The sequence below is a fragment of the Varanus komodoensis genome, unplaced genomic scaffold (assembly GCF_004798865.1).
Source record: "Varanus komodoensis strain SLA01 unplaced genomic scaffold, ASM479886v1 scaffold2, whole genome shotgun sequence".
Classification (NCBI taxonomy): domain Eukaryota; kingdom Metazoa; phylum Chordata; class Lepidosauria; order Squamata; family Varanidae; genus Varanus; species Varanus komodoensis.
Genome location: NW_025335568.1, coordinates 34893235 through 34917421, shown reverse-complemented (window position 1 = coordinate 34917421; position 24187 = coordinate 34893235). Strand labels below are relative to the sequence as shown.

Here is a 24187-nt window from a genome sequence, read left to right as displayed (position 1 = left end):
TGTATTAAAATAACTCACCACCAACTTTCACTTTTTAAAAATTGTTGCTTTATCTATATGGTACTAGCTGGCCTGATTTTCACAAAACTGCTTTTTTTAGAGTTTGTAATGTTACTTTACTTTCCTGTAAAGTTGTTCCATTTAGCACAATACACACTCAAATCATACGAGTAACACACACTGTGAATCCTTTCAGTCTACATAGTGAAATTCTTGTAACTTCCAGTGTCCTTTGAGTTCTTTGGCTATAATTTACATGAGTTTAATACAGAAAGAGGGTGTATTTACGTGATAAGATTTCAAACAGTGCATCAAGACAGATCAGCCATAGTTCTCCCCATTGTACACCTGTTTGCAGTGTAAACAATCTATGTAACCTCATTTATTTGCATATTCAGTGTATTTGCATGCAGCAAACAGTCATTTTAATAGATGCCAAACAAGACCCAAGGTGGTGCCTAGGTCTTACAACTGACCCTGCAATAGAACAAGTCTCACAAAAAAATTCTGTAATTCCAGCTTTTTAAAAGTTTACATTCTGCTAAAAATGGGTTACATCTCAAATATTTTCTATTTCTTTCATATAATTTTAATTAAACACATACTGCAAGATAAATGTTTACTATTATTCATGAAATAGTTTGATAATGAGAATACAAAGACATCCACACAATTTAAATTTCTAACAGTACCCACTTCGGTAACGTTTATGAACAAACACTTCACAAAGAGTATCAAAAATGGTGTAACTTCACAAGGGTTGCATTTTATAAAGTTTACAGTTTTCTGCATGGAGTATTTGGTTGGATCCAGGATCGCTCTCCTGGGAACAGAAGAGCATTTTCCATCCACAGAAGGCTTCTGATCTGGTTGTAGAACGGGGAGAGAAGCAATCTTTACTGGTTTCCCCTCATCCCTGAAGTCACTGAACCTCCTCTTTGCCACAATGAACAGCTAGTCCAGTAGGTCTGGAGACCACTGTTGAAGGTGGTGCTAGGAATTGCAGGGGGAATGGGAAAATCAACCACCATCACTCACCCTCTGCCTCATACCAGTGATTAGAGCATCTTAAGTGGACCTCTATTCACAGAGTGTTCTTGCTGGCAGAAAGAAATGTTGGCTCCACAGTGTTACATTTTGTGCTGCAAAACTTTTAAACACTTACTAATGAATACTCCAGTAGGTTTCAGTGAAGCACCCTGCCAGTTCCATCCTCTGAAGAAGGCTGCCCCAGGGGCAACCAATGTTCATGCATGGGACATCTACATCTTGGTCGTAGTAGATTCAACAGACGGTAGAAAGTGGAGGGAATGGATTTTGCTTGCTGACCACGAGCTTTTGATGCTGATGTGATATGTAGCCTTTAATGTGACCCTGGCACAGAAAAACACCCCCATACCCATTAGTATTGTTTGTTCACACAGTTGCTAAATTTACATATATATTCAGCCATGTACAATCTTCCAGGGTGCCTAAGATTTCAAAGTAATATCATCCTCTGTAAAAAACTGTTCATGCGATCTTTATTGTGAGATGGTTTGATCTGTGAACTGCTTCACTGGAGGATGAGACATATACAGGTGGGAGCGATGAGACAAAAGGACAGAACAACCGAAAACCTTTCATTTGCTACGGTTGACAAAAGCAGGTGCTGTGAGATTCTGCAACCTGACTCCTTCAGATGTATCGCACAGCTCCCTGCATCCCCTAGCCAACCATGCTGGGCATTGTGGTCCAACATATATGGAGGGAACTGGGAAAGGGTAAGGGTATAACTTTTTATACCAGTCAGAAACAAAAGCACTGCTAATAGAATGTCCATGTGCTGCTCCTAAGGAACAATTATAAAGAGGCAGGGGAACTACTTTTACACATGTTGCCGTGACGTGCTACCGTCCTGGACTTACGGCTACCCTATAAACAAATACTGTCCGAAATGCTTGTCCTCAACAGCCCTGTCAGTTCTTGTAAACTCAAAGCTGTGACTTTCTATATCAATCCACCTTGTATCTAGTCTTCCCCTTCTTCCTCTGCCTTATACTTTTCCTGCCATTATTAAGGACCAGTTTACGCTAGGGATATGTGAGGAATCAGGTTTGGGGTGAGAAAGCTCAGCTCCCCAGACTCCCGTTTGCTTTGCTGTGGCCCCAAGTCCAAGTTCCTAGCAGGAACTGAGCACCACACACCACGGAAGCGGCACCCCTTTTCCGTGCCACATGTAGAAGCCTTTGCCTGAGTTACTGCCGGTCACGTGGAAGAAAGCACTGTGGACTTCCTCTCGGTTTGGCTTACCTTCTAGGACTGGGCCAGGCAGGAGGGGAAGTCCATGGATGTGAGAAAGACACATTCAACTAGGTCTTGTCCCAACTCTAATTCACACATTGCCTTGAGAGGTGTGAATGTCATTGCATCTACAGGTACTGTGAGATCATCTTGGTCTCACGCATGTATTATCTGGTTAGGGCTGGCAATGTTATGATGGAGATACCTGCCCACTGGCAGCACTCTTTGTATATAACAACTGGGGAAAGGATCAAAAGACCTGTGCAGCTTACATATTTCCCTAATCTAGTTCCAAGCTGTCTACAGTTTTATTCTCATTCTCTGAGTTTTGACCAAAGAGGCGTCATACACCACATTGAAGTATCATGTGCTATGTTTTTGTGAGCCAAGGTACCACTGTATTTGATGTGATACTCACTTTTGCAAGCAAGGCTCACTCACAGATTTAGAACCATTTGACAGCTCACATTCAGATAGCTGTCAAATGGTTCCAAAGGGTGAATTAATTTACCTGCAGCCTCCACTGGGCAATATACATGGCTAGTACTGGCTGGACTTTGCCACCAGGCACCGTCCTCTGCCCAGTCCCTTCCCTAGGGCTGCACCCACACATCTCTGCCCTTCCAGATTTTCACAAATGTGACAAAAAATATGTATTTTAAAAATGTTTGTGCACAAAAAAGAGGCAGACAATCACAGGCTGTCTCTCCAAGATACTTGGTGGGGCACCTTGGAGGCACAGCTCATAGTTGTCAAAAGGGGGACCGCAAGGGGTGTCTTCAAATTCAGCTTTCACAATCTTCCCTCAAATCAAACAAAAACAAAAAGCAAAACCCTGCAGCAACAACACCTGTTTGAAATGAAAAAAGCCATGATAAGTCCAAAACAGTTTACAGCATCAGCTTGGAGCAGGGGAAGCCAGTACCCGCTGTCCCCAAATGCCATCTGTGTCCTTTGCGGGTGGCTGGCACTAATGCTTCCCAAAAGTGTGACAACAGGAGCAGCAATGGCATTTTGCTGCTTATGCCCAGGGTCTCCCTAGCCAATCCCCTATAGCCAATCCCCTATAGCCACGATAGGTCAGTCATCCAGGTTCAGACTGTGCAACAACTGGAACAAACTGTTTGGTGCACAAGCCACCCTGAGGAAATTGGTGCTGGTTTACACAACACGTTGTGGGTAGTAACCTGCCATTCAAACCCAGCCATTCCATCTTTATAAGTCTATTCTTTTACATAGGTAGTGTATCATACATTATTGAATATACAAATAAAGTTCCAGCACCTATCAATGGAATCTTGTGTTAGTCATTTTATATTGCAATAAGCCTACTACAATAATAAAATGTATTCTTGCAGATTGATTTCATCTCAAGACATACCAATACTCACCATGTATATGAGGTTAGCTAGAATACACTGGACTTCATCAATATCAACATCACTGACTTTCATGAATTTCAATGCAACCAGAAAGGCGTCAAGAGAGAGCTGATGAGTTTTGAGTAACAAATAGCTGGAAGAAGAAAATGCACATTTTAATTTCTTCAGGATATACAAATACAAACCTGGTTCTATCACCTTTATTCTCTGTCAAGAAATATTGTTGTGAATAGGAAAGCACAAAATATTTAGCTCCTTTGGGGAAACTATAGAGACCCAGTTATAAGATCAGTTTTTCCTAGCTATATTTATTTTCTTCAGCTCAGACTTGGAACTGGATGTGATCATTACAATATATAGGCCGTAGGTGAGCAATGCATAGCTCATGGGTAGTGCAGTGCACTTCCTACCACTCCCAAATCATTAAAAATTGTGGGAAAAAACAGCTGCCACTTTTTATTATTTTTTTAAAATGGCACCAGCAAAGGGGGAGGAACAAAAATACCCCTTGGACCTCCTGTACAAGCCCACCCCTGATAAAGGCAACCAATTATGAAGGAAATGCAGTTCAGCTAGTCCCTAAAATCTGGGGCTCAACTCCCAGCATTTATCCGATGTTTGTAGGGAAAGGTTCCTAAGGCTTCTATAGACCCTCCGGGGGACAAGGCAATGTGTGTTATGTCCACTGTTTTTAGAACAAACTCATTCCAAACTTTCAACATTCAAGAGGGTAGAGTTTTAGGAAAGAGGCAGTACAAATAGACAAAAAACAGAATTTACATCACAGTGTGAATTTGCTTCATATCTTGCCCTTGCCCCTGGTTAGTCAGGCTTTGTTTGCACTCAATGGATGGTCTGCGCCAGGATACAGATCTTCCTGCCAGGATCCCCATCAGGCAAGGGACACCTGGCAGGCTGACTAAAACTTCCTCTACCAGCAGAGTGAGAGATGCAGTTCAAAGAGCAAACGCCAGGAGTTTATCGCCATCCCTGAGTGCTCCCTTTTCAGGTCAAACCACTAGTGAGAGTGGCAGGCCCTTCCTCACCCAGAACACTCTCAGCAATTATTATGTCATTCCAATAGCAGCCTAGAAACCAGCTTCCAGATATCGCTGCCCCATGTAGGCTCAGCTCTGAATCCAGCTGTAAAGAAAGGAAAATGGCCACTTTTGATTGGCAGTATATTTTAGTTAGGAACATAATGGTCTAATAAGGCAGAAAGGAAACGATGGCTCTAGAAAGAAAACTTCTGCTTAATTATTAAACCACGGGGAATCTGTACTTTCACAGTGCTTATCACATTTTGTACAGGAAAGGAGGTAACATAATTCCAGGCAATTCCATATGCAACTCCTCACAGTATGAATGACATCATAACCCTGACCACAGGTTCACTACAGATGGCCTTTTCAGAAAAGGTGAATAACACTGTTGTTACACTTTCTTGAAGAGATTCCTGTAGGTGATGATTTTCAACTTCTCAAGGATCAGGAAGATGCCACAGCGAATGAAGAATGTCTCGTGCTTTACCAGAGCATCATTCAGTAAAAGAAGGTTCCCTTCACTAGAAGAATTAAAAAGTAACAGGTGCTTTAACAGGGTTTATTTCCAAAGAATTGTCACACTGGGTCAATTTGCATGGCACAACAAACCAGCCTGAGAATAAGCTCCAGACATATGACTGGGCTCACCGTAGCTCGTCTCCTCTGCTCCTCCCTCAATCCTCCAGCTGGTCTCCCAAGGGACCTTGGCAGGTGGAACCACCTTGTTTCCATTCTACATTCAGCTCATGACCCCTTTTCAGTTGCTGCCAGGGCCTTTCCCCTTTCTCTGCTTTCCCTTTGCCTTTCCTGGCACCTAAATATTTTTTAAAAGATGGCAAGCCAGTGATAGCTGTGCCCATTTGCCACTTGGGCCATTGGGAGGGCATATCAATGGCTGCCACTGGAGGGAGAGAGAGGCAGATGGCGTGCCACTCAGGCACTGCCGGGGTGGTTTGCCACTGACAGTGGTCTGGGTGAGCTCAGCAGGAGATTTTCGCTTCTCTTGTCGAGCAGCTCTCACTTTTTCCTTGGAGCCATGGGGGTGGATCAGGGCACGGCAACCCACTGGTAGTTCAACAGCCCCTAGAACAAGTGATGGGTTGTCAGGATGGGTTATTGTCCCAAATAAGCCCCTGTAGAGCAAGCTGTCCAGGTTTGTACAATATGACAAACCACTGTAGCCCATTACACACAATAAGTTGTTATGAACGCAAACCCAATTAGCTTGTTTTCCTCCTATGTACAATACCCAGAACTGAGCTGCAGGAAGAGGAAGAGAAAACACTGGTGTTTATGGATTTTCCTTTACCAAATAATTCTCTAAGTACAGGAAGGAAAATAAATTGACATCCTCAGCTGCAGTCTAAAGCAACACAAGCATGCAATTTCATGGAGTGCACAGTTCAGTACTACCATGACCTCAACAGCTGCATCTGTGTCCAGCCAAGACCCATCTTCCTCCTCCTCTGGTGCTTTTCTTACTCTTCCTAGTCCCACCCTATTAACCCTGGCCCAATGGGGCAAGGCAGTGGCTGACCCACCAGCACATTTGCCCTGGGGCAACACCCAAGCAGCTGCCTCTCTCTTGGAAGCCATAGTAGTGCGCAAACAATGATCAGCATTTAATTGTTCTGCAGAATTATTCTCTTTTTATTTTGTAAAATAAATAACTTTGAACATTTTACTTAACTAATGGGACTATAAGCATGCAGCTCAGCCAATAAGACTTACCTCACAGCCTTTGTGACTTCTGCAAACTGCATGAGGTCATATTTTTTTAACAGCTGGATCATAGGCATGTGGCCCTGAAACCAAAGCATCATTATTATTGAAAAAGAAGTTTAAATGCATCAACAACCAAGTCCTTCAGAGGTGAGCTGCTCCAAGGACCCCTGTTATAGCAGGCCTCCATCTAACACCACAACTATAGTAAACTGTCCAGCCAACTTTGGCTATTTGTAAGCCGTCCCAAGACATTCCGCAGGGGATGGAGCAGAAAAGCTTTGAATAAATAAATATGTATTGGGTGGTACAAAAATGAAGTAAGTAACACCACCAGCAATGATTTTCTAGCATGACAGGAAGCAATCACAATCTCCATTACGTTTTGTCCTCATTAGACAGGCATTTCCAGATGAAGTTTTACTTTGCCGCTGCTGTGCCTCTTTCACAGAATTCTACAGAGTTCCAGACCTCCGCACCTTCACCTTCTAGTGCTCTCACCTCTTCCACAAATCTTATGTGGTGCCCTGCCATTCACCTTCTGCCGCTCAGAGCCCTCTGACTTAGGACACCCACTGTGCGCTTTTGGTGCTCCAGATGGGAACGCCACTGTTCTGTTCCCTGTTATGGTTTAGCTCCCTAAAGCAGGGAATCTTGCTTCACTCTTCATTCCTAAGTGACTCTCAGCAGAGTTCCAACTAAAGTTTTACAAGTTTCATCACTGACTCCGGGCTTTACCACTTGTGAATCACAAATCCAAACAACGCCCATCAGCCATACATGCCAGCACACCCTGGCCATGCACCTCTTGTGGGTAACTACCTGGAATCTACTGGCAGGGTCTGCAGCATAGGTCATCATGCCAGTGCCTGTAAGTACTTGCAAGGACCACAGCTTGCACAATCAGGTAGCGCACCTGGGAGCGCTGGGAAGCTCCATAGAAGGCTTCCCTAAGCTGCTTAGCTTGGTCACAGCTTCATGGACCTCTGTGGTACCTTGTCTTGCCCTCAACCAGGCCTCAACTCTTGCTGGCTCCTGACCTTGCCTTCAGCTCTGGTTCTGCCACTCCTTGCTAGCATCTGACCCTTGTCTGTTCCTGACTCTGTAGCTGTTTCTAGTCTGGCTACACCTTGATGGTATCTAGTCTTTGCTTGTTCCTGTCTCTAGCCCTGCTGCATCAATGAAGATCTCCATCCACTTCCATCACCTCCAGCCAGATATCTGCTGTCTGTGTCCCAGACCTGACAGCTGTGCACAAAGAAGTATGGAGCAGGACAGAGTGCACGGGCTGGCAGGGTACGTTGAGCTTGGTGGGTTAGGCTGTGGCAGACCTGTACCACGTTTATCTTTGTTGGTCACCAGTTTGAAAAGCTTGGCAAATGCAGTCTATTTTCCACATTGCAAAGTGTCTGGTAGAAGTCATGAAATATTCAGATACTACTCACCAGCAACATCTTCACTGGCAGCAAATAAATCAAAATCATCCTTTTGTTTTTCTGGCTGGAGCGGTGACAGTGCTCAAAGGCAAATGACAAATACTCTTCAGCTGCAAACACAGAAAGTGGGTGAGCACTGTTAATGGTAGCAGATGCCGTTAGCAAAGTTATAGTGTAAACATGTCAAAAGTGTTATGTTTGAAGGTATGTGTCTTTTTGTCCCATGTTTAGTATTTTCCTTCATGTTTGCCTGGAAATAAGAACAACCGATTTCATTCTTTACAACCTATCCTCATACAGCAAGGAGATTATTAATGATGATATTGAAAAGTGATTTGTACAAATAATCAAACTTAAGAGCATTGATCTCTGCAGTCATGATCAATGGTTATATCAACTTTACAGAATTGCGAATTTCTAAATCCCAATGTTTGTCAAATGCTTAGCTAGTTAATATAGTAAGATTCTGACACACTCTGAAGACAGAGAGTGCTCAACATGGGATGGGATACCAACCCAGTCCTGTTCAAGTGGACCTAACATTATCCCATTTCTTTTCAATAGGCATCATTAGTTCTGGCCTAATTGGAAATGAAACCATTCACTTCTTTTTCTCATACCCTTTTGTTCAATGTGAAAAGGGATCCCCAGCCTTTCTTAATTGGAAGGCACATTTGGAGTTGTGAAAGTGCTCTGGGAACTCTGACAAACTGGCTGCTTTGGGAAGGGGCGGGAACGTGCCCATTCATAAAACAGCTAGCATGGTGGGCATGAGCAGTCATTTCTCGGAAGGAAAAGATAAAAGTAACTTGCTAAACAACCTCAGTGGAAGACAGGCAGGGCCTTCTGAGTTCCAGAACAGAAAACTACTCTTTTCAACCCCAATAAAGATGGTGCTGAAAGGCTTTGCCAGCATCCCAGTTTAAAAATACATTTTAAAATCTTCATAAAGTACCTTGTTTAAAATCACTGTCAAACATGGCCTTCCGTCCCACGTAATATTTGTACGTGACTCTCTGTGCCATTGTATATTCATCTTTAAGGTTTGAGCTATCAATTGCTCTTATCAATGGTTTGCACAGATGCAGTTTGTTAATCTGCAAAGAAACAATGGCATTAATAGATGGAAATAGCCATGCAACACCAGTCTTGAGTAGGAAATGTGAAAACAAGAAGATGAGTCTTTTAAGCCGTACCTTAAAATAAATCTTAAACAGTTGATTCACCAGGAACAACATGCCCCACTTTTTGGAATCATCAATACCAGCTCGACTATGACAAATAGTAGAAATGTATCAGAATGAAATGGATAATGAAAAAAAATTCACCTTCATTTAAGCCTCTACTTTTTTACCACCTCCTCGAAGGCTTTGATTTACATTTTCAAGCAAGCTTTTTCCTATCTGCCAAGACCATATCAATTTACAACATATCTATTCAGGTTTATTCAGCTGTTAAGTCTCCCTGAGTCCAATGAGTTGTTCCCATGTAAGTGTGTACAGCATTGCAGCTCTAACTGAATCATTATGCTTGAGCAATTTTAACATCAACAAACAAATGAGTTAATTCTTTACAAATCCACACTTTTACATGTCTGCCTTAATTTACATGGTTTAATCAGCAGGACAACAAATATTACCATAAAATAATTATAAAATTCTGCCTTCAACAAAGATGTTTAATGATCTTCCTGAAGAAACATACATCTCTCTCCAGCTTTCACATACATATGCACATTGCAAAAGTGTCAGACCATCATACTTCACAAATTGGAAAACAATTAACATTTCCAAATGATTTGGCCTGAGATCAACAGCTGAGCGTTCACTCACGTGTCGCTGGCACAGACTCGGAAACAGTTCATCAGAAGTTCTGCTGCTTTTTCCAGCATGTCACCAACTTTGCCTTTGCCTTTTTTTGCCAGCTGTTGGTCAGCCTATTGTGACAGAAGGCAAGAGACACTATATACAAGTCTTTCCTCTTTTTCTCCCAATTAATAAGTAGCCTGACTCTCAAACGCAGTACCAAAAGCACGGATCAAAACTTCTTTTCCATCAAAGTTAAGTCGATGATGAAATATGGCTTTGGTGATAAGTTTGTCCAAAGCAACTAAACTTTACATTTAGAACATGGGGTACTTGCAACTTTCTTGTAAACATTTTAACTGCTCCTTCCTGACCCGTCTCCCACAAATTATTTGCTTATGTCAGAATGACTGCTCTGTATATAAAGGTCAGTTTGCTAGGAACAACTATAATTTTGTAGAAGCAATGCACGTCTTGCTTCCTCTGCAAGTAAACCTCCCAAGCACTCTCAAAAATTGTTATTTTGTCAGAGACAGTTGGTAGGAGCTGACCATCTGTTCTTAATTGTGTTTGGGGAGGGGGGAAGCTGGAGGATTTTCAATCACAAGTACAATCACCCTCGGACAGCACAATTTTGTCTGCCTTCTGTGCATGTACAGTAAGCCTCTGAACAGGGAGCTTACAAGCATTCAATGCAGGGTGTGCAGTGCACTAAATTCTGCCATCCCACAACACGCCCTGTATTTCATCTAGACGACCAATCTTTTTGACTGCCTAAACCACTGCAGAGCAGGAGAAGGAAGCTGCAGCGCTATTTATTTATTTACTGCATTTGTATGCTGCCCCATAGTCTGGAGACTCTTTGGGAGTCTCATGAAAGACAGAAACAACAACCTAAGTATAATAAAATAAAACAGTAACATCTAAAACCATGTAAAATCAACTAATATAAGGTGTAAAACAGGAGGATAAGATAAACAACAATAAAAGCAACAATCAACTCAGCAGTAAAAAGCAAATAAAACCGTATTTCTAAAAGCAGTTACTAAATAAAAAATTCTTTACTTGGCGGTGAAAACAAAATAACAAGGGTGCCAATCACATCTCTTTAGGGAGAGAATTCCAAAACTAAGGTGTGATAGCAGAGAGGCCCTTTTTCTTGCCAATTTGCCTCTTACTTCATTTGGGGGGCGTTCACAAAGGAGGGCCTCTGCTGATGATCTAAGTGGTCTAGTGATATCTATTCCATATAGTTACATATATTCCATATTTAGCAGCTTTAGCATAAGCTACCTGTTTCAGTCTTCTTCCCTACCAACATACCCCATCATGCTGAGTAGGGTATGGGCTCTGCATTCAGAATCCCAGCTCTGAGGTTAGAGGGCCACAGAGCTGGGACTCCAAATAACCCTAGGACCCTTGGAGGCCATAGGATCATGCCCTGACCCACCAAAAGCCACTTTTCACCTGGGAAAAAAGCAAAGGAGCTGTACATCATAAACCACAAAGAAAAACACTTGGTCTCTCTCAAGTCTCACAATTTAGAGAAAGCAGTCCTGAAGATGTCAACGAGGATATATTCAGTTATAGGACAGAACATGTACAGTTATACGACAGAACATTCCTTGCATGAATTCTTGGTTATGTGTTCTTCCTTGAAGATTTTTGAGGTTTTCACAGATGATTTGCTGATCATCCCAAACAACAGATATATTTGTGACTGTCTTGGGTCAGCCCACATGGGACATTGCAGGACACAATATAACTATGTGTATGCATGTAGACAGGATGTTCCTAAGATGAAGCACTTTGCAGGATGGGTGCAGAGAATGTTCACAGTTTCCCCAGTCCCATTCAGGCAGCCCTAGCTGTGCACAACACCGAGGAGCTTCCCCTCTAAGATGTTACTTACGCTATTAGCAAAAATTCGAAGATCAAGTGCTACCGCATACATGATAGGCAAAGCCCTGGAAAAACAAAAGCAAGATACAGTTAATTGTCCAAACAACCTATTCCAAGTCTAGAAATACTCTACAGCAATGATGGCGAACCTTTTATAGACAGGGTGCCCAAACTGCAACCCAAACCCCACTTATTTATCACAAAGTGCCAACACTACAATAAAACCTGAAAACTGAGGTTTTAGTTTAGAAAAAACAACTCAAAGCCAGCCCAAGCAATATATATATATATCCATCCATCCATCCATCCATCCATCCATCCCTGGCAGTGCACTGACTGGCCATGAGAAAGATCGGACGAGTGGCGGTAAATGAGTCGTGGCTCATGACATCATTGCCTGGCGCGGCTACCCCTTTCTGGGCATGCGCATGGCCCCTCTGTGCGCTGCTATCTGATGCTCGGCTGCTGGAGCGATGCTGCGGCTCGCGTGCTGAAGGAGAGGGCTCTGCATGCCCATTGCAGCCCGAGTGCCACAGGTTTGCCAAAACTCCCTGACACTACCCTGGCGCCCTCCATTAACCTTAATAAAGGGGTAATGTTCCATTGACAAAAGAAGGAAAATCATGGCAGGGCACCTCGTCTTTCTAACCCTAACCCGAATAGAGGGTGAACAGAACAGATGTTGACTTTGAAAATGCCCTCCTAGTGCAGCTTTTTCTGCACAGCTCATCTTTTCTGCCCATTCTAAAAACATTCCAACCATCAAAGTCACAGTAAGACACCTCGTTTTTCCAACCCTAACCCCATCCTGGTGCACACCCATAACACAAATTGAAGGCAAAAGTTCCATTGAAAAGACCTCAATTTTGAAAAAGCCCTCCTTGAGCAATTTTTCTGCACAGATCATCTTATCTGCAAATTCTGAACACATTCCAACCATCAAAATCATGCCAGGACACCTTGTTTTTGTATCCCTAACCCTACCCTGGTGCACACCCCTAACCCTAATAGGGGTCAAAAGTTCCATTGAAAAGACCTCAATTTTGAAAATGCCCTCGAGTAGCTTTTTCTGCACAGCTTATCTTTTCTGCTCATTCTCAACGCATTCCAACCATCAAAATCATACCAGGACACCTCATTTTTTCTAACCCTAACCCAGTGATGGTGAACCTTCTAGAGACCGAGTGCCCAAACTTCAAACCAAAACCCACTTATTTATCGCAAAGTGTCAAACTGCAATAAAACCTGAAAACTGATGTTTTAGCTTACAAAATGCACCTCACAGCCCGTCCAAGCAAAATACTTATATCTTTGGCAGTGCACTGACCAGCCTTGCGAAAGCTCGGACAAGTTGAGGCTAATGAGTCGCAGCTCGTGACATCATCACCTGGGGCTAGTACTCCTTTCTGAGCATGCGCATGGCCCCTACTTCTGCTGTTATCCGATGCTCGGTTGCTGAGGCAATGCTGGGGAGGGCATGCCGACAGAGAGGGCTGTGTGTGCCCGCTGTGGCTCACATGCCACAGGTTCGTCTCCACTGGTCTACAGTATTGCTTTAACTATGGCACCCAGCAAACAAGTGTGCAGACACATACTTCATAACTAGAAATGAACTGATGCATTGTTTCTTATTGTGAGTTAAGGCTATTTAATTTGGGCCTGCTGAAAATGTGCTGGAACTCAAAAAAAGGTGCAATGAACATATCAGCTCAAGTTTACCCAGCATCCATGCACTCAAGGAACACCCAGTGGGGATTTCAAATGTTTCCTTGGCCATGTTTAATACTGCTACAGGTATAAATAGGAGCCAGAAAGGAGGTCTTCAAAGGCAGATTATATTCAGAAATTGCCAGGCCTACATTAAAGTATCATATTTCATTAAGTTTGAATTTGTGTCCTTTTGCTGATGGCCATGTAATTCTCTATACTTGAACCACCATGTTTTTGTCCACTCAGACAAAAGCTTCTTCTTTAAATATCCCTTGCAAACTTAAAGTTCTCTCTTGCAACTTCCTTAACCTTCACAGATTCCTCTTCTTGGGAACTGCATGATAGCACTTCAGTTCTTTATTAAGCGCCATCTTTTCCCTTATTCTTTGCCTTTTCAACCTTTCTAACTGGAGGCTAAGTGACTCTTGTTTTCATATGACAGTATTCTGTTGGCCCTAAACACAATTTAAGAGCGAACATTTAGAGCATGGCTGTTGGACCACTTTCAGCCCAAGGGTTGGATTCCAATTTGGATAAGCTCTCAGAGGTGATATTCTAGTGGTGGGTGAGCCGTAGGCAAAGGTGGCAGGAATAACACCAGCATAGTTTAGCTTAAAGCACTTAATAAGCACTAGCAGAGGAATTCCAACCATTTAGAATGGGAGAAGAACAGCACAAGAGATGGGAAGCCACCAAATGATTTTTGGTCAGGGGACAAAAGGTGGGATCAGGGTGGGTACATGGTTATCTGGCAACTCTAATGTTCTGGACTTAGCCCTTCAGCCTGAATTCTGCATCTCTGATTCAGAGAGACCTCTTAATGTAATGGCACTTTGGCATCGAGAGAAGAAATGGCACTTACATATAAGTTTAAAAAAAACCTTTTCCCCTGTTAAACAGAGGCATTAGAATAATCCATTTATTTGTCCAGTACCTGAAAATACTTACCAATTTTCTTCTCTGTGTGCTTGAAAAGCTCTCAGGAACGATGTGTGAAATTTAAGGAAATTTGATACTGTGTGATTTATAATAGGATGCATAGAATTTAATAGTATAGCCATACATTATGAACTGAACACCAACAGTAACGCCAATAGAGATCAGGAAGCCTCATGTACAACAGATCACATTACTTAATTATAGATTTTACCAGGGCAGGGATGCAAATAGCCAAGCCCTGTGTGTCCAGAAGGGACTGCAGCGACTATCAAGCAAGAAACTTGGCTCTTAAGGGAGAATGCAATCCCACCTGCCACAGAGTGATAATCCTATAGGTACGGTAAAGCTGGCTATATATTTTGTATAGCCAGTATTAAGTACAAATGGCCCATTTGTCCAGTGATCTAACAAGTTCGCAGTATGTCCATACTCTTATGTTAAACCATAGTGCTGGATCATCTTCTCTGGACATTGGAAAACAACTGTACTAAACACAGGGTTGCTAACTCCTTAGCCTGAGCTGAAGATCATGAGCTCAGTATTTCACAGAAGACTTTTAATGGAATTAGTGCTAAAGGATATTGTACTATAACTGTCTGGCATTTGTAAGCTTCTACAAAGTCATGGTTGGCAACAGCATAAGTACATCTATCAAAAGAGGCAAACAAATTAAGAATCATGAGATAATATCCAGCTCTTACAGCTTTAAGAATACTATTTTTACTTATCTGAACCTTCCATAACCTAGTGCCTTCCAGATGGATTAGACAACAACTCCCATCATCCCCAGGGATTATGGCTATAATCCAAGGCACCACACCAGAAAAGGCTGGGCTAGATTAACAGTGCAAACCTAATCATATTTACTTGGTAATGAATCCTACTGTGCTCAATGGTGCTTTCAACTTCGTATGCATGCTTAGAATTGTAAGACTGTGAGCCACCTAGAGGTGCTGTGGCACAATAAATAAAATAAATAAAACATCACAGTCCTTGAATGGCAAAATCTATTACGTTTTATGTTCATCTGCCCAAAGCAGGTATTTGAGCAGTTGCAGAATACCAAAATCTGCTATATTTCACATGTTTTTCTTTCTCAACTTAATCCTTTTAGGCTGCAATGAGGAAACAAACCCCACTGAAGATACTAGTTACTTTCAAATAAATATGCATACAGTGCATCAGGTTGCATATGCTACAGAGCACTGGGACATCAAACCTCTCTGACAGTTTTTTCTGGGTCCACAAGGACTGCTTGCTATGACTGTTAGTTTTCTTTGTTTTGTACTTCGTTCACGTATCTTTTAAACTCTACCAAACATGCACACACAGGTTGGTTAAACTATTTTCATTTTTGAACAGAACTCTCACAAAGCTGCTTTAAATGTTTTGCTTTCTGCTCCGTCATTATTTCATTAGAGGCTTGCAGTCAACCCAGCAGGACAGACTGCCCAGTCTTGACAATCATTTGGTTTTTTTTATTGTCCACCTTTCCACTTGGGAAGCTGCTCAAAGAGGCTGGGACCACCCCCTCTCTCCAGTTGGCGTTGATGCCTCCTGGGCCCAGATGCTAACCCTTGGCTAGATGTCTTGATGAGTCAACATAGCCAAGGATCAAGTAGGCAGGTAGTGGCATGAACAGAACCAAGCACCTCGTCTACATCCTCAGGCTAAATCTCATCCACCAAGTCAGACAAGATGAACAAGGCTCACCTCTCTCTCAATGGGACTATATCAAATGTAGAGTCCAAATCATGGAGCAATTTTGTCTTCAAAGTGATGAACAAATTTCAGATTCAGTAGTTGGTAGGATTCAATAGTCTCACTAAATATTCCAGTGTTCAGGAGACCCCAAACCACTCGGAAAAGTTCAGCCAGACAGCACTGTGAAGACGCTACTCTTTTCCACTCTTCTCACCATGAAATAGGCCCCACAATGGGCTCTAAGTCATGTTTGGGCAGATTCATCTCGAGACTTCCTCCACCTACATTCAAGCCATCTCCTTTCTTGCTTCATTGCCCTAAGCTCAGCAGTATACCATGAAGTTGGTCAGGCTCTGCGGGAGTGGAGAGGGTGTTTAAGAGTGATCATGTCAACCATCTCAGTCATCTCCACCTTCCACAGAGCAGTTTGGGCTTTCACAGGAGTACCAGCCATGTCAGGCAGATACTCCCCCAGAGACCTCTGGATCCATCAGTCTTGGGGGGGGGGCATTTTAACAGGTCCCCCATGCTTGAAGAGGGGAAAAGGAGCCAACAGCCTAAAGCTCACCAGAAGGTGGTCAGACCATGACAATGGGGTTAATGTTCGTTCCTCCACATCTGATCCACCATCTTCCAGATCTATCAAAAAGACCAGGTCCAGAGTGTCTCCCCTTTCATGCACTGGGCCAGTTACATGTTGAGACAGCCTCATGGTTGTCAAGGCAGCCATGAAGTCCTGAGCCCTAACCCTAACCCTGAGCCACCCTGAACAAAGCAGCCTTGGCATGGATGTTGGGTGCCCCAAACATTCCTTCCATCCATTTTACCTTAAGTGTGCAGCAAACATTTCATCATAAGGTGGCTCCAACACTTGTTGACATTTTTCTTCTGGAGATGAAAGCTAATAATAAAATATAATACAAAATATGATGTGCAAAGAAATATAACAAATAGAGCGAACATTATGGGAAGGTGACTACCTGAGTACGGAACTTGCTAGGCACTTGTCCTCGGTGACTAACTGAACTATCCACGCAATAGCTGAAACACGTAGTGGAGACAGTTGATTGCTTCCACGGCTGGCAACCGCTATGGCCAGCCCGCTTTTTGTTATTATTCATGAGAAAATTTACAGCCCACAGTGCACACTGCATTAATAGTGTGTGTGAGACTATATGCAATTGGATTCATGAGTGGGAATACATGATTTTATACAGCAGGGATAATTATGCATACAGTGGAAAGGAGCTACAAATGCAATAAAAAATAAAGTATTCAAAAGCTGAAGGTGCTAAAGGCAGTCCTCACCAGGGTCACCATTTGAGCTAGCCTTGATAAAATAATTTGTTGTTAGTAGCACAGTCATGTCCGACCCATCGCAATGCCATGGACAACACTCCTCCAGCCCTTCCTGTCCTCCACCATCCCCCAGAGTCCACTTAAGCTCACGCCAACTGCTTCAGTGACTCCATCCAGCCACCTCATCCTCTGCCGTCCCCTTTTTCTTTTGCCATCTATTGTTCCCAGCATTAGGCTCTTCTCCAGGTAGTCCTTCCTTCTCATTAGGCGGCCAAAGTATTTGAGTTTCATCTTCAGCATCTGGCCTTCTAAAGAGCAGTCAGGGTTGATCTCCTCTAGGACTGACCGGTTTGATTGCCTTGCGGTCCAAGGGACTCGCAGGAGACTCCTCCAGCACCACAATTCAAAGGCCTCAATCCTTTGGCACTCAGCCTTCCTTATGGTCCAGCTTTCACAGCCATACATTGCAACTGCGAGCCTCCATCCATAGTTCTTCAGGCACTGTCTATCAGATCTAATTCCTTAAATCTATTTGTCACCTCTACTGTATATTCATCAGGGATATGATTTAGGTCATACCTGAGAGACCTAGTGCTTTTCCCTACTTTCTTCAACTTAAGCCTAACTTTTGCAACCAGAAGCTCATGATCTGAGCCACAGCCAGCTCCTGGTCTAGTTTTTACTGACTGTATAGAGCTTCTCCATCTTTGGCTGCAGAGCACATAATCAATCTGATTTCTGTGTTGACCGTCTGGTGATGTCCATGTGTAGAGTCGTCTCTTGGGTTGTTAATAGTGTACTGTATTTGAAGGCTGTCATTGAGGCATCATTCATGTACACATGAAAGATTTCAATACACTAGCAGTAAAATTCTATGCATAATTAATTCAGTGGGATTTAGTCCTGGATTTCCTGCATCAGGAGAGGCCTTTCAAGTCCCTTCCATCTCTAGGTTTTTATTTGTCCAATCATACAACCTTATGTATGTGTACTTAATGTGTACCATTCAGTTCAATTGGACTTACTTTCAAGTAGATGTGTACAAGATTGCAGCCCAACTCCCTTACCTGAAGTCTAGGATTTGCGACATGAGGATGCTTAAATGACACTAATTCAGCACAGAACAATCCATCCCTGCTGTCAATAGATTCTAATACCTGCGATAGAAAAAAATACACAATGGAACAAATGGTCAAAAAGCAGCAGGCATCTCTTCATACTCCTTTGTTTTGATTATTTTTCCTGGTGAAAGGGGTGGGGAACCCCCACAACATCACTGTAAGGAAATACAACATTCTTTCTTGTGCCTGGGCTAGGACCTCAGCACCCTTGGCAACTAAAGAAGGTGTGACCAGTGACAGTTCCAGTGTGAATAACATGGGGAACTACCTGAAGTAATTTCTCACCCTGTCAATTAGTTTCTTTCAAATGAATGATGGATTGCAGTAATTTGAAATGTAATAACCGTAACAAATTGTTCAGGGCACCATCTCATGTGGCCACCCACAACTCTCAGAACAAGGATTATGGACATCTAGTAAGAAGCAGAAAGTACAGAAGCTTGTATTGGCTCCGCTCCCCTCACCCTCCAAAACATTTAGAAAACCAATTTCAGCTTTTCCTGTCCTTAACGAGTAGAGGATGAGACACTGCCAGGATTCCTTGATGGTGCTGCACTAGGCCCTTCACTCCATGCAAAGTCTAAAGATGATTGTTCATTTTCAGAGCTCAATTGGCAGGAAAAATCCTTGCCAGTTGCAATGGTGGGCCCTCAAAGGATGAAGTCCCCATTCCATTCAGAGTGTCCAACCAATCCTATGCCCCACAGACAGTGTGTTTTATTTTCAATGCTCAGAGATCTATACTGCCTATCCCAACATACAATACAAAAACATTTTCTAATCTCACATTGCAGTAGAAAAGGCTAGGCAGAGGGGTTCATCTGATTTATGTGGCAGTGCTGAAATGTAAACTGAGGGCTCCCCATTCGGAAAACATTTACTTGAAAAGTTTGAACAACATGTGACAGTTCTCCATTTAACAAAAATTATGATCAATACATTTGAGAGAAATCAAATCATTCAGAAGTGTGATTCCCTGGATTAAATGTTTCTATAGGCAGTTTAGGAAACACTAAAATTCTAAATTCAAAAATGTAACATCTTTAAAATTTATGTTTAAATGCTGTAAATAGGATGAGTGTAATAACATGATCTACTGTACTATAGGTTCAGTGACAGTCTACAAAACAGTGCTAAACAAGTAATTTTAAATAACTATGAAAGAATAAAGACACAAATTTATGCACATTTATACAGAAAAAGCATGCCTGGATGGAGAATGCTGGGAACATTGTAACTTCGTAAAACAACATTGTAAGTTTCTGAAAATCTCTTACAGAGATCATTAGTAGTGCATCATAATGTGCCAATTATAGCAAATTAATAAAGGTATTAAATTGTTAAAATTATTTAATAATGATTAAAATCATTATCACCAACCTGTTGCAAATATTGGTTTATACTGATGTGTGCCATTGGAAAGGTGTTTCTCAAAAGCAAAGGAACACTTTACACTGAAAAATAACAAGAAATAGTCACAACGATCATGACACAATAATTATTTACAACTACTAGGCTTTCTTTGCAAAATCATTTGGAAACCGCTGACAGTCCAGAATACTGGAGCTAGATCAGTAAAATGGATTAGGCAAAGAGAATGAAATTTCCTCTATGGAAAAAACTCCAGAGACTCTAAGTTTCTGAGTTCAATCTGAAGTGATGGTTTCACACTGATTATTGCTTTATTTACTTATATTTATTATAAGTATTAGTTCGGTTATGTATATTTTTCACTACTATGTTAGCTGTCCTGGGTCACATAATCAATATATGTCAGATCATAGAAGTTTCAAGGCCATTTGACTATGAAAGTCTATTTCTAGTACATTGCACTTCATAGTTGTATCAAAAACTATTACCTACAGCAAATCAAAATAGTAAATCCATCAGGTATAGATTCTCAATTATCCTTTATCCAGCCGTGTTTAACCGCAAAAAACAAAACAAAATACAGTACAAGCCCCTCTCCGCACGCCCAGAAAAGTGCAAAACACAAGATCTGCCTAGATTACTAGTCTAAGATTTCAAAACCGGTAGCTGCGGCCACAAAGTCTGAGAGATGGATGCAGCTACTCAGCGTCGAGGTAAGAGGCACTCTGCACATGCACAAAAAGATCTTTGTCAAACAAGAGGCTTTCAGCTCCTTCAAAACCAATTACGGACGAAGCCTCGAAGAGAAAACAAGGTCTCGTGTCCCGCGATCGAGAGACGATCCCTGACCGCGTTCGACCTGCAACGCATCAAACGCCGGCCATGCTACGCATCGGGCATGCGCGCAACCACCCCTTCGTCCCCGGCATCCCCTGTGGGGCCACCTACTACTATCTCGACTCTCCAGGCACGTCCTTCCAGATCTGATTCGGGCCCACGAACAGGTTCAGGGGCAGACAGGCGGAACGCTTGAGGAGGAAGAAACAGTTAGGACTTCCTTTCAGCTACCGGAAAGCCCGCTCCTTTCCGGATTGGCCTTCGCCACTATGAAGCTCCGCCCACTCGCCTTGCCACGTGGTAGAGCCTTCAATTCAACGGGCGATTCGACCGCTCGTGAGCTCAGCGAAATCGGCGTGTCCTCTGGTGCCTCTGCGTAGAATCTATAGTTCGCAAGGGGGCGGTGCTTTCTGGATGTCACAGCCAATTAGCCGCAGCGTCTGGCTTAGGCTAATTGAACGGGTTCTATTTAAATTATTGTTCGGAATGTAAATTTATGGCTACTTCCTGCACGGCTAACAGGATGAAAAGGACAGGATTGGTGGTGCTAAATTAATGCTGCCTTGTTTTGATTTGCTGTTCAGACATTTAGATTTAAAATTATAGTTTATTTTACATCCTATCTTAGGTATACTTGGATCCTGACTTAGGTATACTTAAGAATATACTTTTTCAAGCCAGCCGAGATCAAATCCTATTGATCGCAATAAGTGTTCTCTAAATCTGGATTCAACCCAACATGTACTTTTCAGTTCGCACATTATGTACATCATAATCCTCCCAAAGGTCTGGGGGGGGGGGAGGAAGAGTATTAACCCTTGCTTAGTCAGGAAGTCTCTTAGAAAAATTATTTCGGCTACAACCTCATCATTTTATGCCCTTGTTTTTACCATGGCTTTTGGCCAAAACCAGTAGGATCCTTCAGGTCTCATTGAGTTTCATAGGCCTTGTTCTGAAGTGTGCTTACGATGGCAACCCTACACACTTCAGTAGTCTTGCAAATTCAAGGAACGCATTCGGGGGGGGGGGGGGCGTGCGTGTTCGTGGAAGAGGCACGCACATGCAGAGATTATTTATGCAAAGGTAGTTGGGCGGGCCACCCACGGCTAATCGCCGGCCGAAGATGCAGCTGTTCCTCTGCCGCGGTGAGGACACCAGCTGAGCTCCTTTGCCAGGCGCTCCAATCCCTGCCCGGCCACCACTAGAGCCCCGTGACAGGAGGCAGAGAGCGCTGTCCGGCTGGTCAAGGGGGAAGGTGCCTGCTGGTCGCCCGAAAAGGCGCAGCCATCACCCAAGCTCTTTTCCTCGATTATCTCATCGTGGTGGAACAGTCCCGGCCTTAACTCCGCCGATCCGATCAGGAAGAGGCCATTTTGTGAAGCGTCGTAGAGAAGGGGGGTGGCGGCTCCTGCTCCTCCCCCGCTTAGCATTTTCCATCCAGAGTCTTGCGGTCGAGAAAGGGGCGCTGCTGCAATTCTCTTCCTCCGCCAGCCAAAACGGTTCACTCGCTTGTCTGACCGTGCAGAAGAGGACGAGCTTCCTGGATCTAGAAAGTCGCCGGGAGGACAAGATGCGTGACGACGCTGTCCCGTTCTCAGCGAGGACCTTTCCCTTTTAACCCCATTCTTTTCCCCCTCTCTCTTCCGCCTCACATCAACCTGCAAGGAGTAGGGGGACGGGACCTACGGGAGTCTCCCCGCCCCGGTTTCTGGGGCGAACATGGCTGGCGAGCCCCAGAAGAAGCAGCACTTGTCGGCCTTGGTGGGCCACACCAACGGGCTCACCAAGCCCGCTTCCCTGGTCACTGTAGCCGGAGTACGGAGCGGGGCGGCCGGCTCCGGGGCTGCCGCTGCTGGCGGAGGGGCCACTTCCAAGAAAATAGTGATCAAGAACTTCAGAGGTGGGTGTGGAAGACAAGGTTGGCGTGCAGGTTGTGTGAAAAAGGAGATTTGTCTCTCTCTGGAGATGATTTTAAAAGGGAATGTACCTCAACTGAGACGGATAAGTAGTTTTGCCTCTCACTACTAAATAGCTCGTTTAAGCATCTGTTCCAAATATCCCTTTCCCTGCAGATCCCGTCCAGATGTAAAGGAGGCCGGACAGGGCTCTTGTACATCTAAAAGTTGTGTAGAAGAGGGATTTTTGACTGGTGCACCTTTTTTGCCCTGTGTGCATGATGACAAGTTATAGGGAACTGCCAAAATGGTGTCTTCTACACGATTTTACGCAGGTATGCACTGCCCTGCTTTGCATCTGGAAACCCAAAAAAGTCAAGAACACAGTGTGGATGGATTTCCCTTTAGCATCTTTACTCAACCTGCTTTACAGTGGAAGTCAATGCATGTTTACTTGGAAGTAAGGCCCTCTGGATATTCAGTAGGGCTTATTCTCTGGTGAGTATCCATAAAAGTAAGATTACATCCTTAGTCACACTTCAGGTAGGGGGAAATATTAATTTTTGCCCCAATCCATTCACAGTGTTTTCATGACTATAGTCTGACTTCCTACAAGCATGGATCCAAGAGATGGATTCCATAAGAATTAATAGGTTGTATCCAACATTAGGCTACTTACACTAGACCTGTTGCAGTTAAGTTATTCTTGAGTAACTTAAGTTCCCTTAATTTCAGTGGGTCTACCTTAATTAGGGCTAACATTGGATACAAGCCCATAGGTAATGCAAGGATGTGAGCTCTTGAATGCAGCCCCCAGCAAGCTTAAAACATTTTTACTAGTGGCATTAAAGGTGCCTTTAAATATACTATCATGCTGCTTTCTGGTGGATAGAGAAAAGGTAATTAGCTTTTTTCAAGTCAAATAGAGAAAATGAAATATTTAGCTTTTTTCAAGCCAAAAAGCACTGTATCACATTGTGGAATGTAGTCTTTTATCTCAAATGAATTGAAACTCACACAAAATGCTAAAACTGATCTGTGAAAATAGCCTTTACTCTGTGCTCTGGAGGCTCACATCTTTCATTGAATACTTATATGAGTAACCACAACTTCAGAAGTGATTCTCATTATATAATGTTTATCTGGTACCTAAAACTGTGTGTGCTCACTTATAAATATGTCTGACATGAGATAAGTGGTGTAAATATCCCACCCACACACACAACCACACACTCTGTTATCTTGTTTTGGTTGCTCTGTGTCAGACAGACCAAGAGCAACTTCTCTTTGCCTGATATGCAGAAATGGAAGAGAAGGTGCCTGGCACTTTGCCTAAGTCAGATCAGCACCTGGCAGCCAATCGGCAGCACAGGCCTTTCAGCCTGCTGACATGTGACATTCGCTGCCCTTTCTTCACATTATTTATTTATTTAGTATATTTTTGGATTGCTCCTTTGCTCAATGAGTGCTCAAGGCGATGCACATAGAAAAATAAAAGAATACAAACTGATCATTCAATGTACACAATTAAAAATGAATGTAAGCAAACAAGAAAATCTAGATTACAAGAAAACCAAACAACCAAACATCAAAGAATGTGGAGGAAAAACAGTGCTGTATTATAATTAAATTGTTTTTATATTATGTACTTTTTCCTTTTTCAGGGAACCCAAGATACCCAGTTCTCCTCCACTTCTTTTTTACCTTGACAATGACTACCTTGCTAAGTAGGTTAGAT

General features: G+C 43.0%; 2 protein-coding genes across 13 annotated transcripts in view; one reads left to right on the top strand and one right to left on the bottom strand.

Moving 5' to 3' along the window:
- Positions 1 to 360: 360 nt before the first annotated feature.
- On the bottom strand, positions 361 to 20996 carry PCID2 (PCI domain containing 2). Of its 11 annotated transcripts, none has more exons than XM_044428686.1 (15): positions 20662 to 20903; positions 19727 to 19800; positions 18293 to 18382; positions 16754 to 16827; positions 14805 to 14870; positions 14232 to 14300; positions 11584 to 11638; positions 9699 to 9802; positions 9063 to 9138; positions 8822 to 8963; positions 7876 to 7976; positions 6440 to 6513; positions 5104 to 5229; positions 3675 to 3798; positions 361 to 1374 (listed from the first exon to the last, which is right to left on the bottom strand). In XM_044428686.1, exons 2-15 carry the CDS (start codon positions 19760 to 19762, stop codon positions 1285 to 1287), a joined length of 1227 nt encoding a protein of 408 aa, XP_044284621.1. In that variant the 5' UTR covers positions 19763 to 19800; positions 20662 to 20903; the 3' UTR covers positions 361 to 1284. The 11 variants fall into 11 exon arrangements, 9 of the variants coding, with proteins under 9 accessions (XP_044284621.1, XP_044284618.1, XP_044284622.1 ...); XM_044428683.1 differs by having other exon boundaries at positions 20666 to 20900; XM_044428687.1 differs by having other exon boundaries at positions 14232 to 14273; positions 20666 to 20895.
- Positions 20997 to 21689: 693 nt separating this feature from the next.
- The window catches only part of CUL4A (cullin 4A), a 43853-nt gene continuing 41355 nt past the window's right edge, over positions 21690 to 24187 (top strand). The window contains exon 1 of one of the 2 annotated variants that reach the window (XR_006414558.1): positions 21690 to 22454. Coding sequence is in view for 1 of the 2 variants with exons in the window: in XM_044428674.1 (XP_044284609.1) it covers positions 22274 to 22454 (181 nt within the window). In the remaining variant the exon portion in view is untranslated. The remainder of the gene's footprint in view (positions 22455 to 24187) is intronic. The other variant, XM_044428674.1, reaches the window with a different exon arrangement.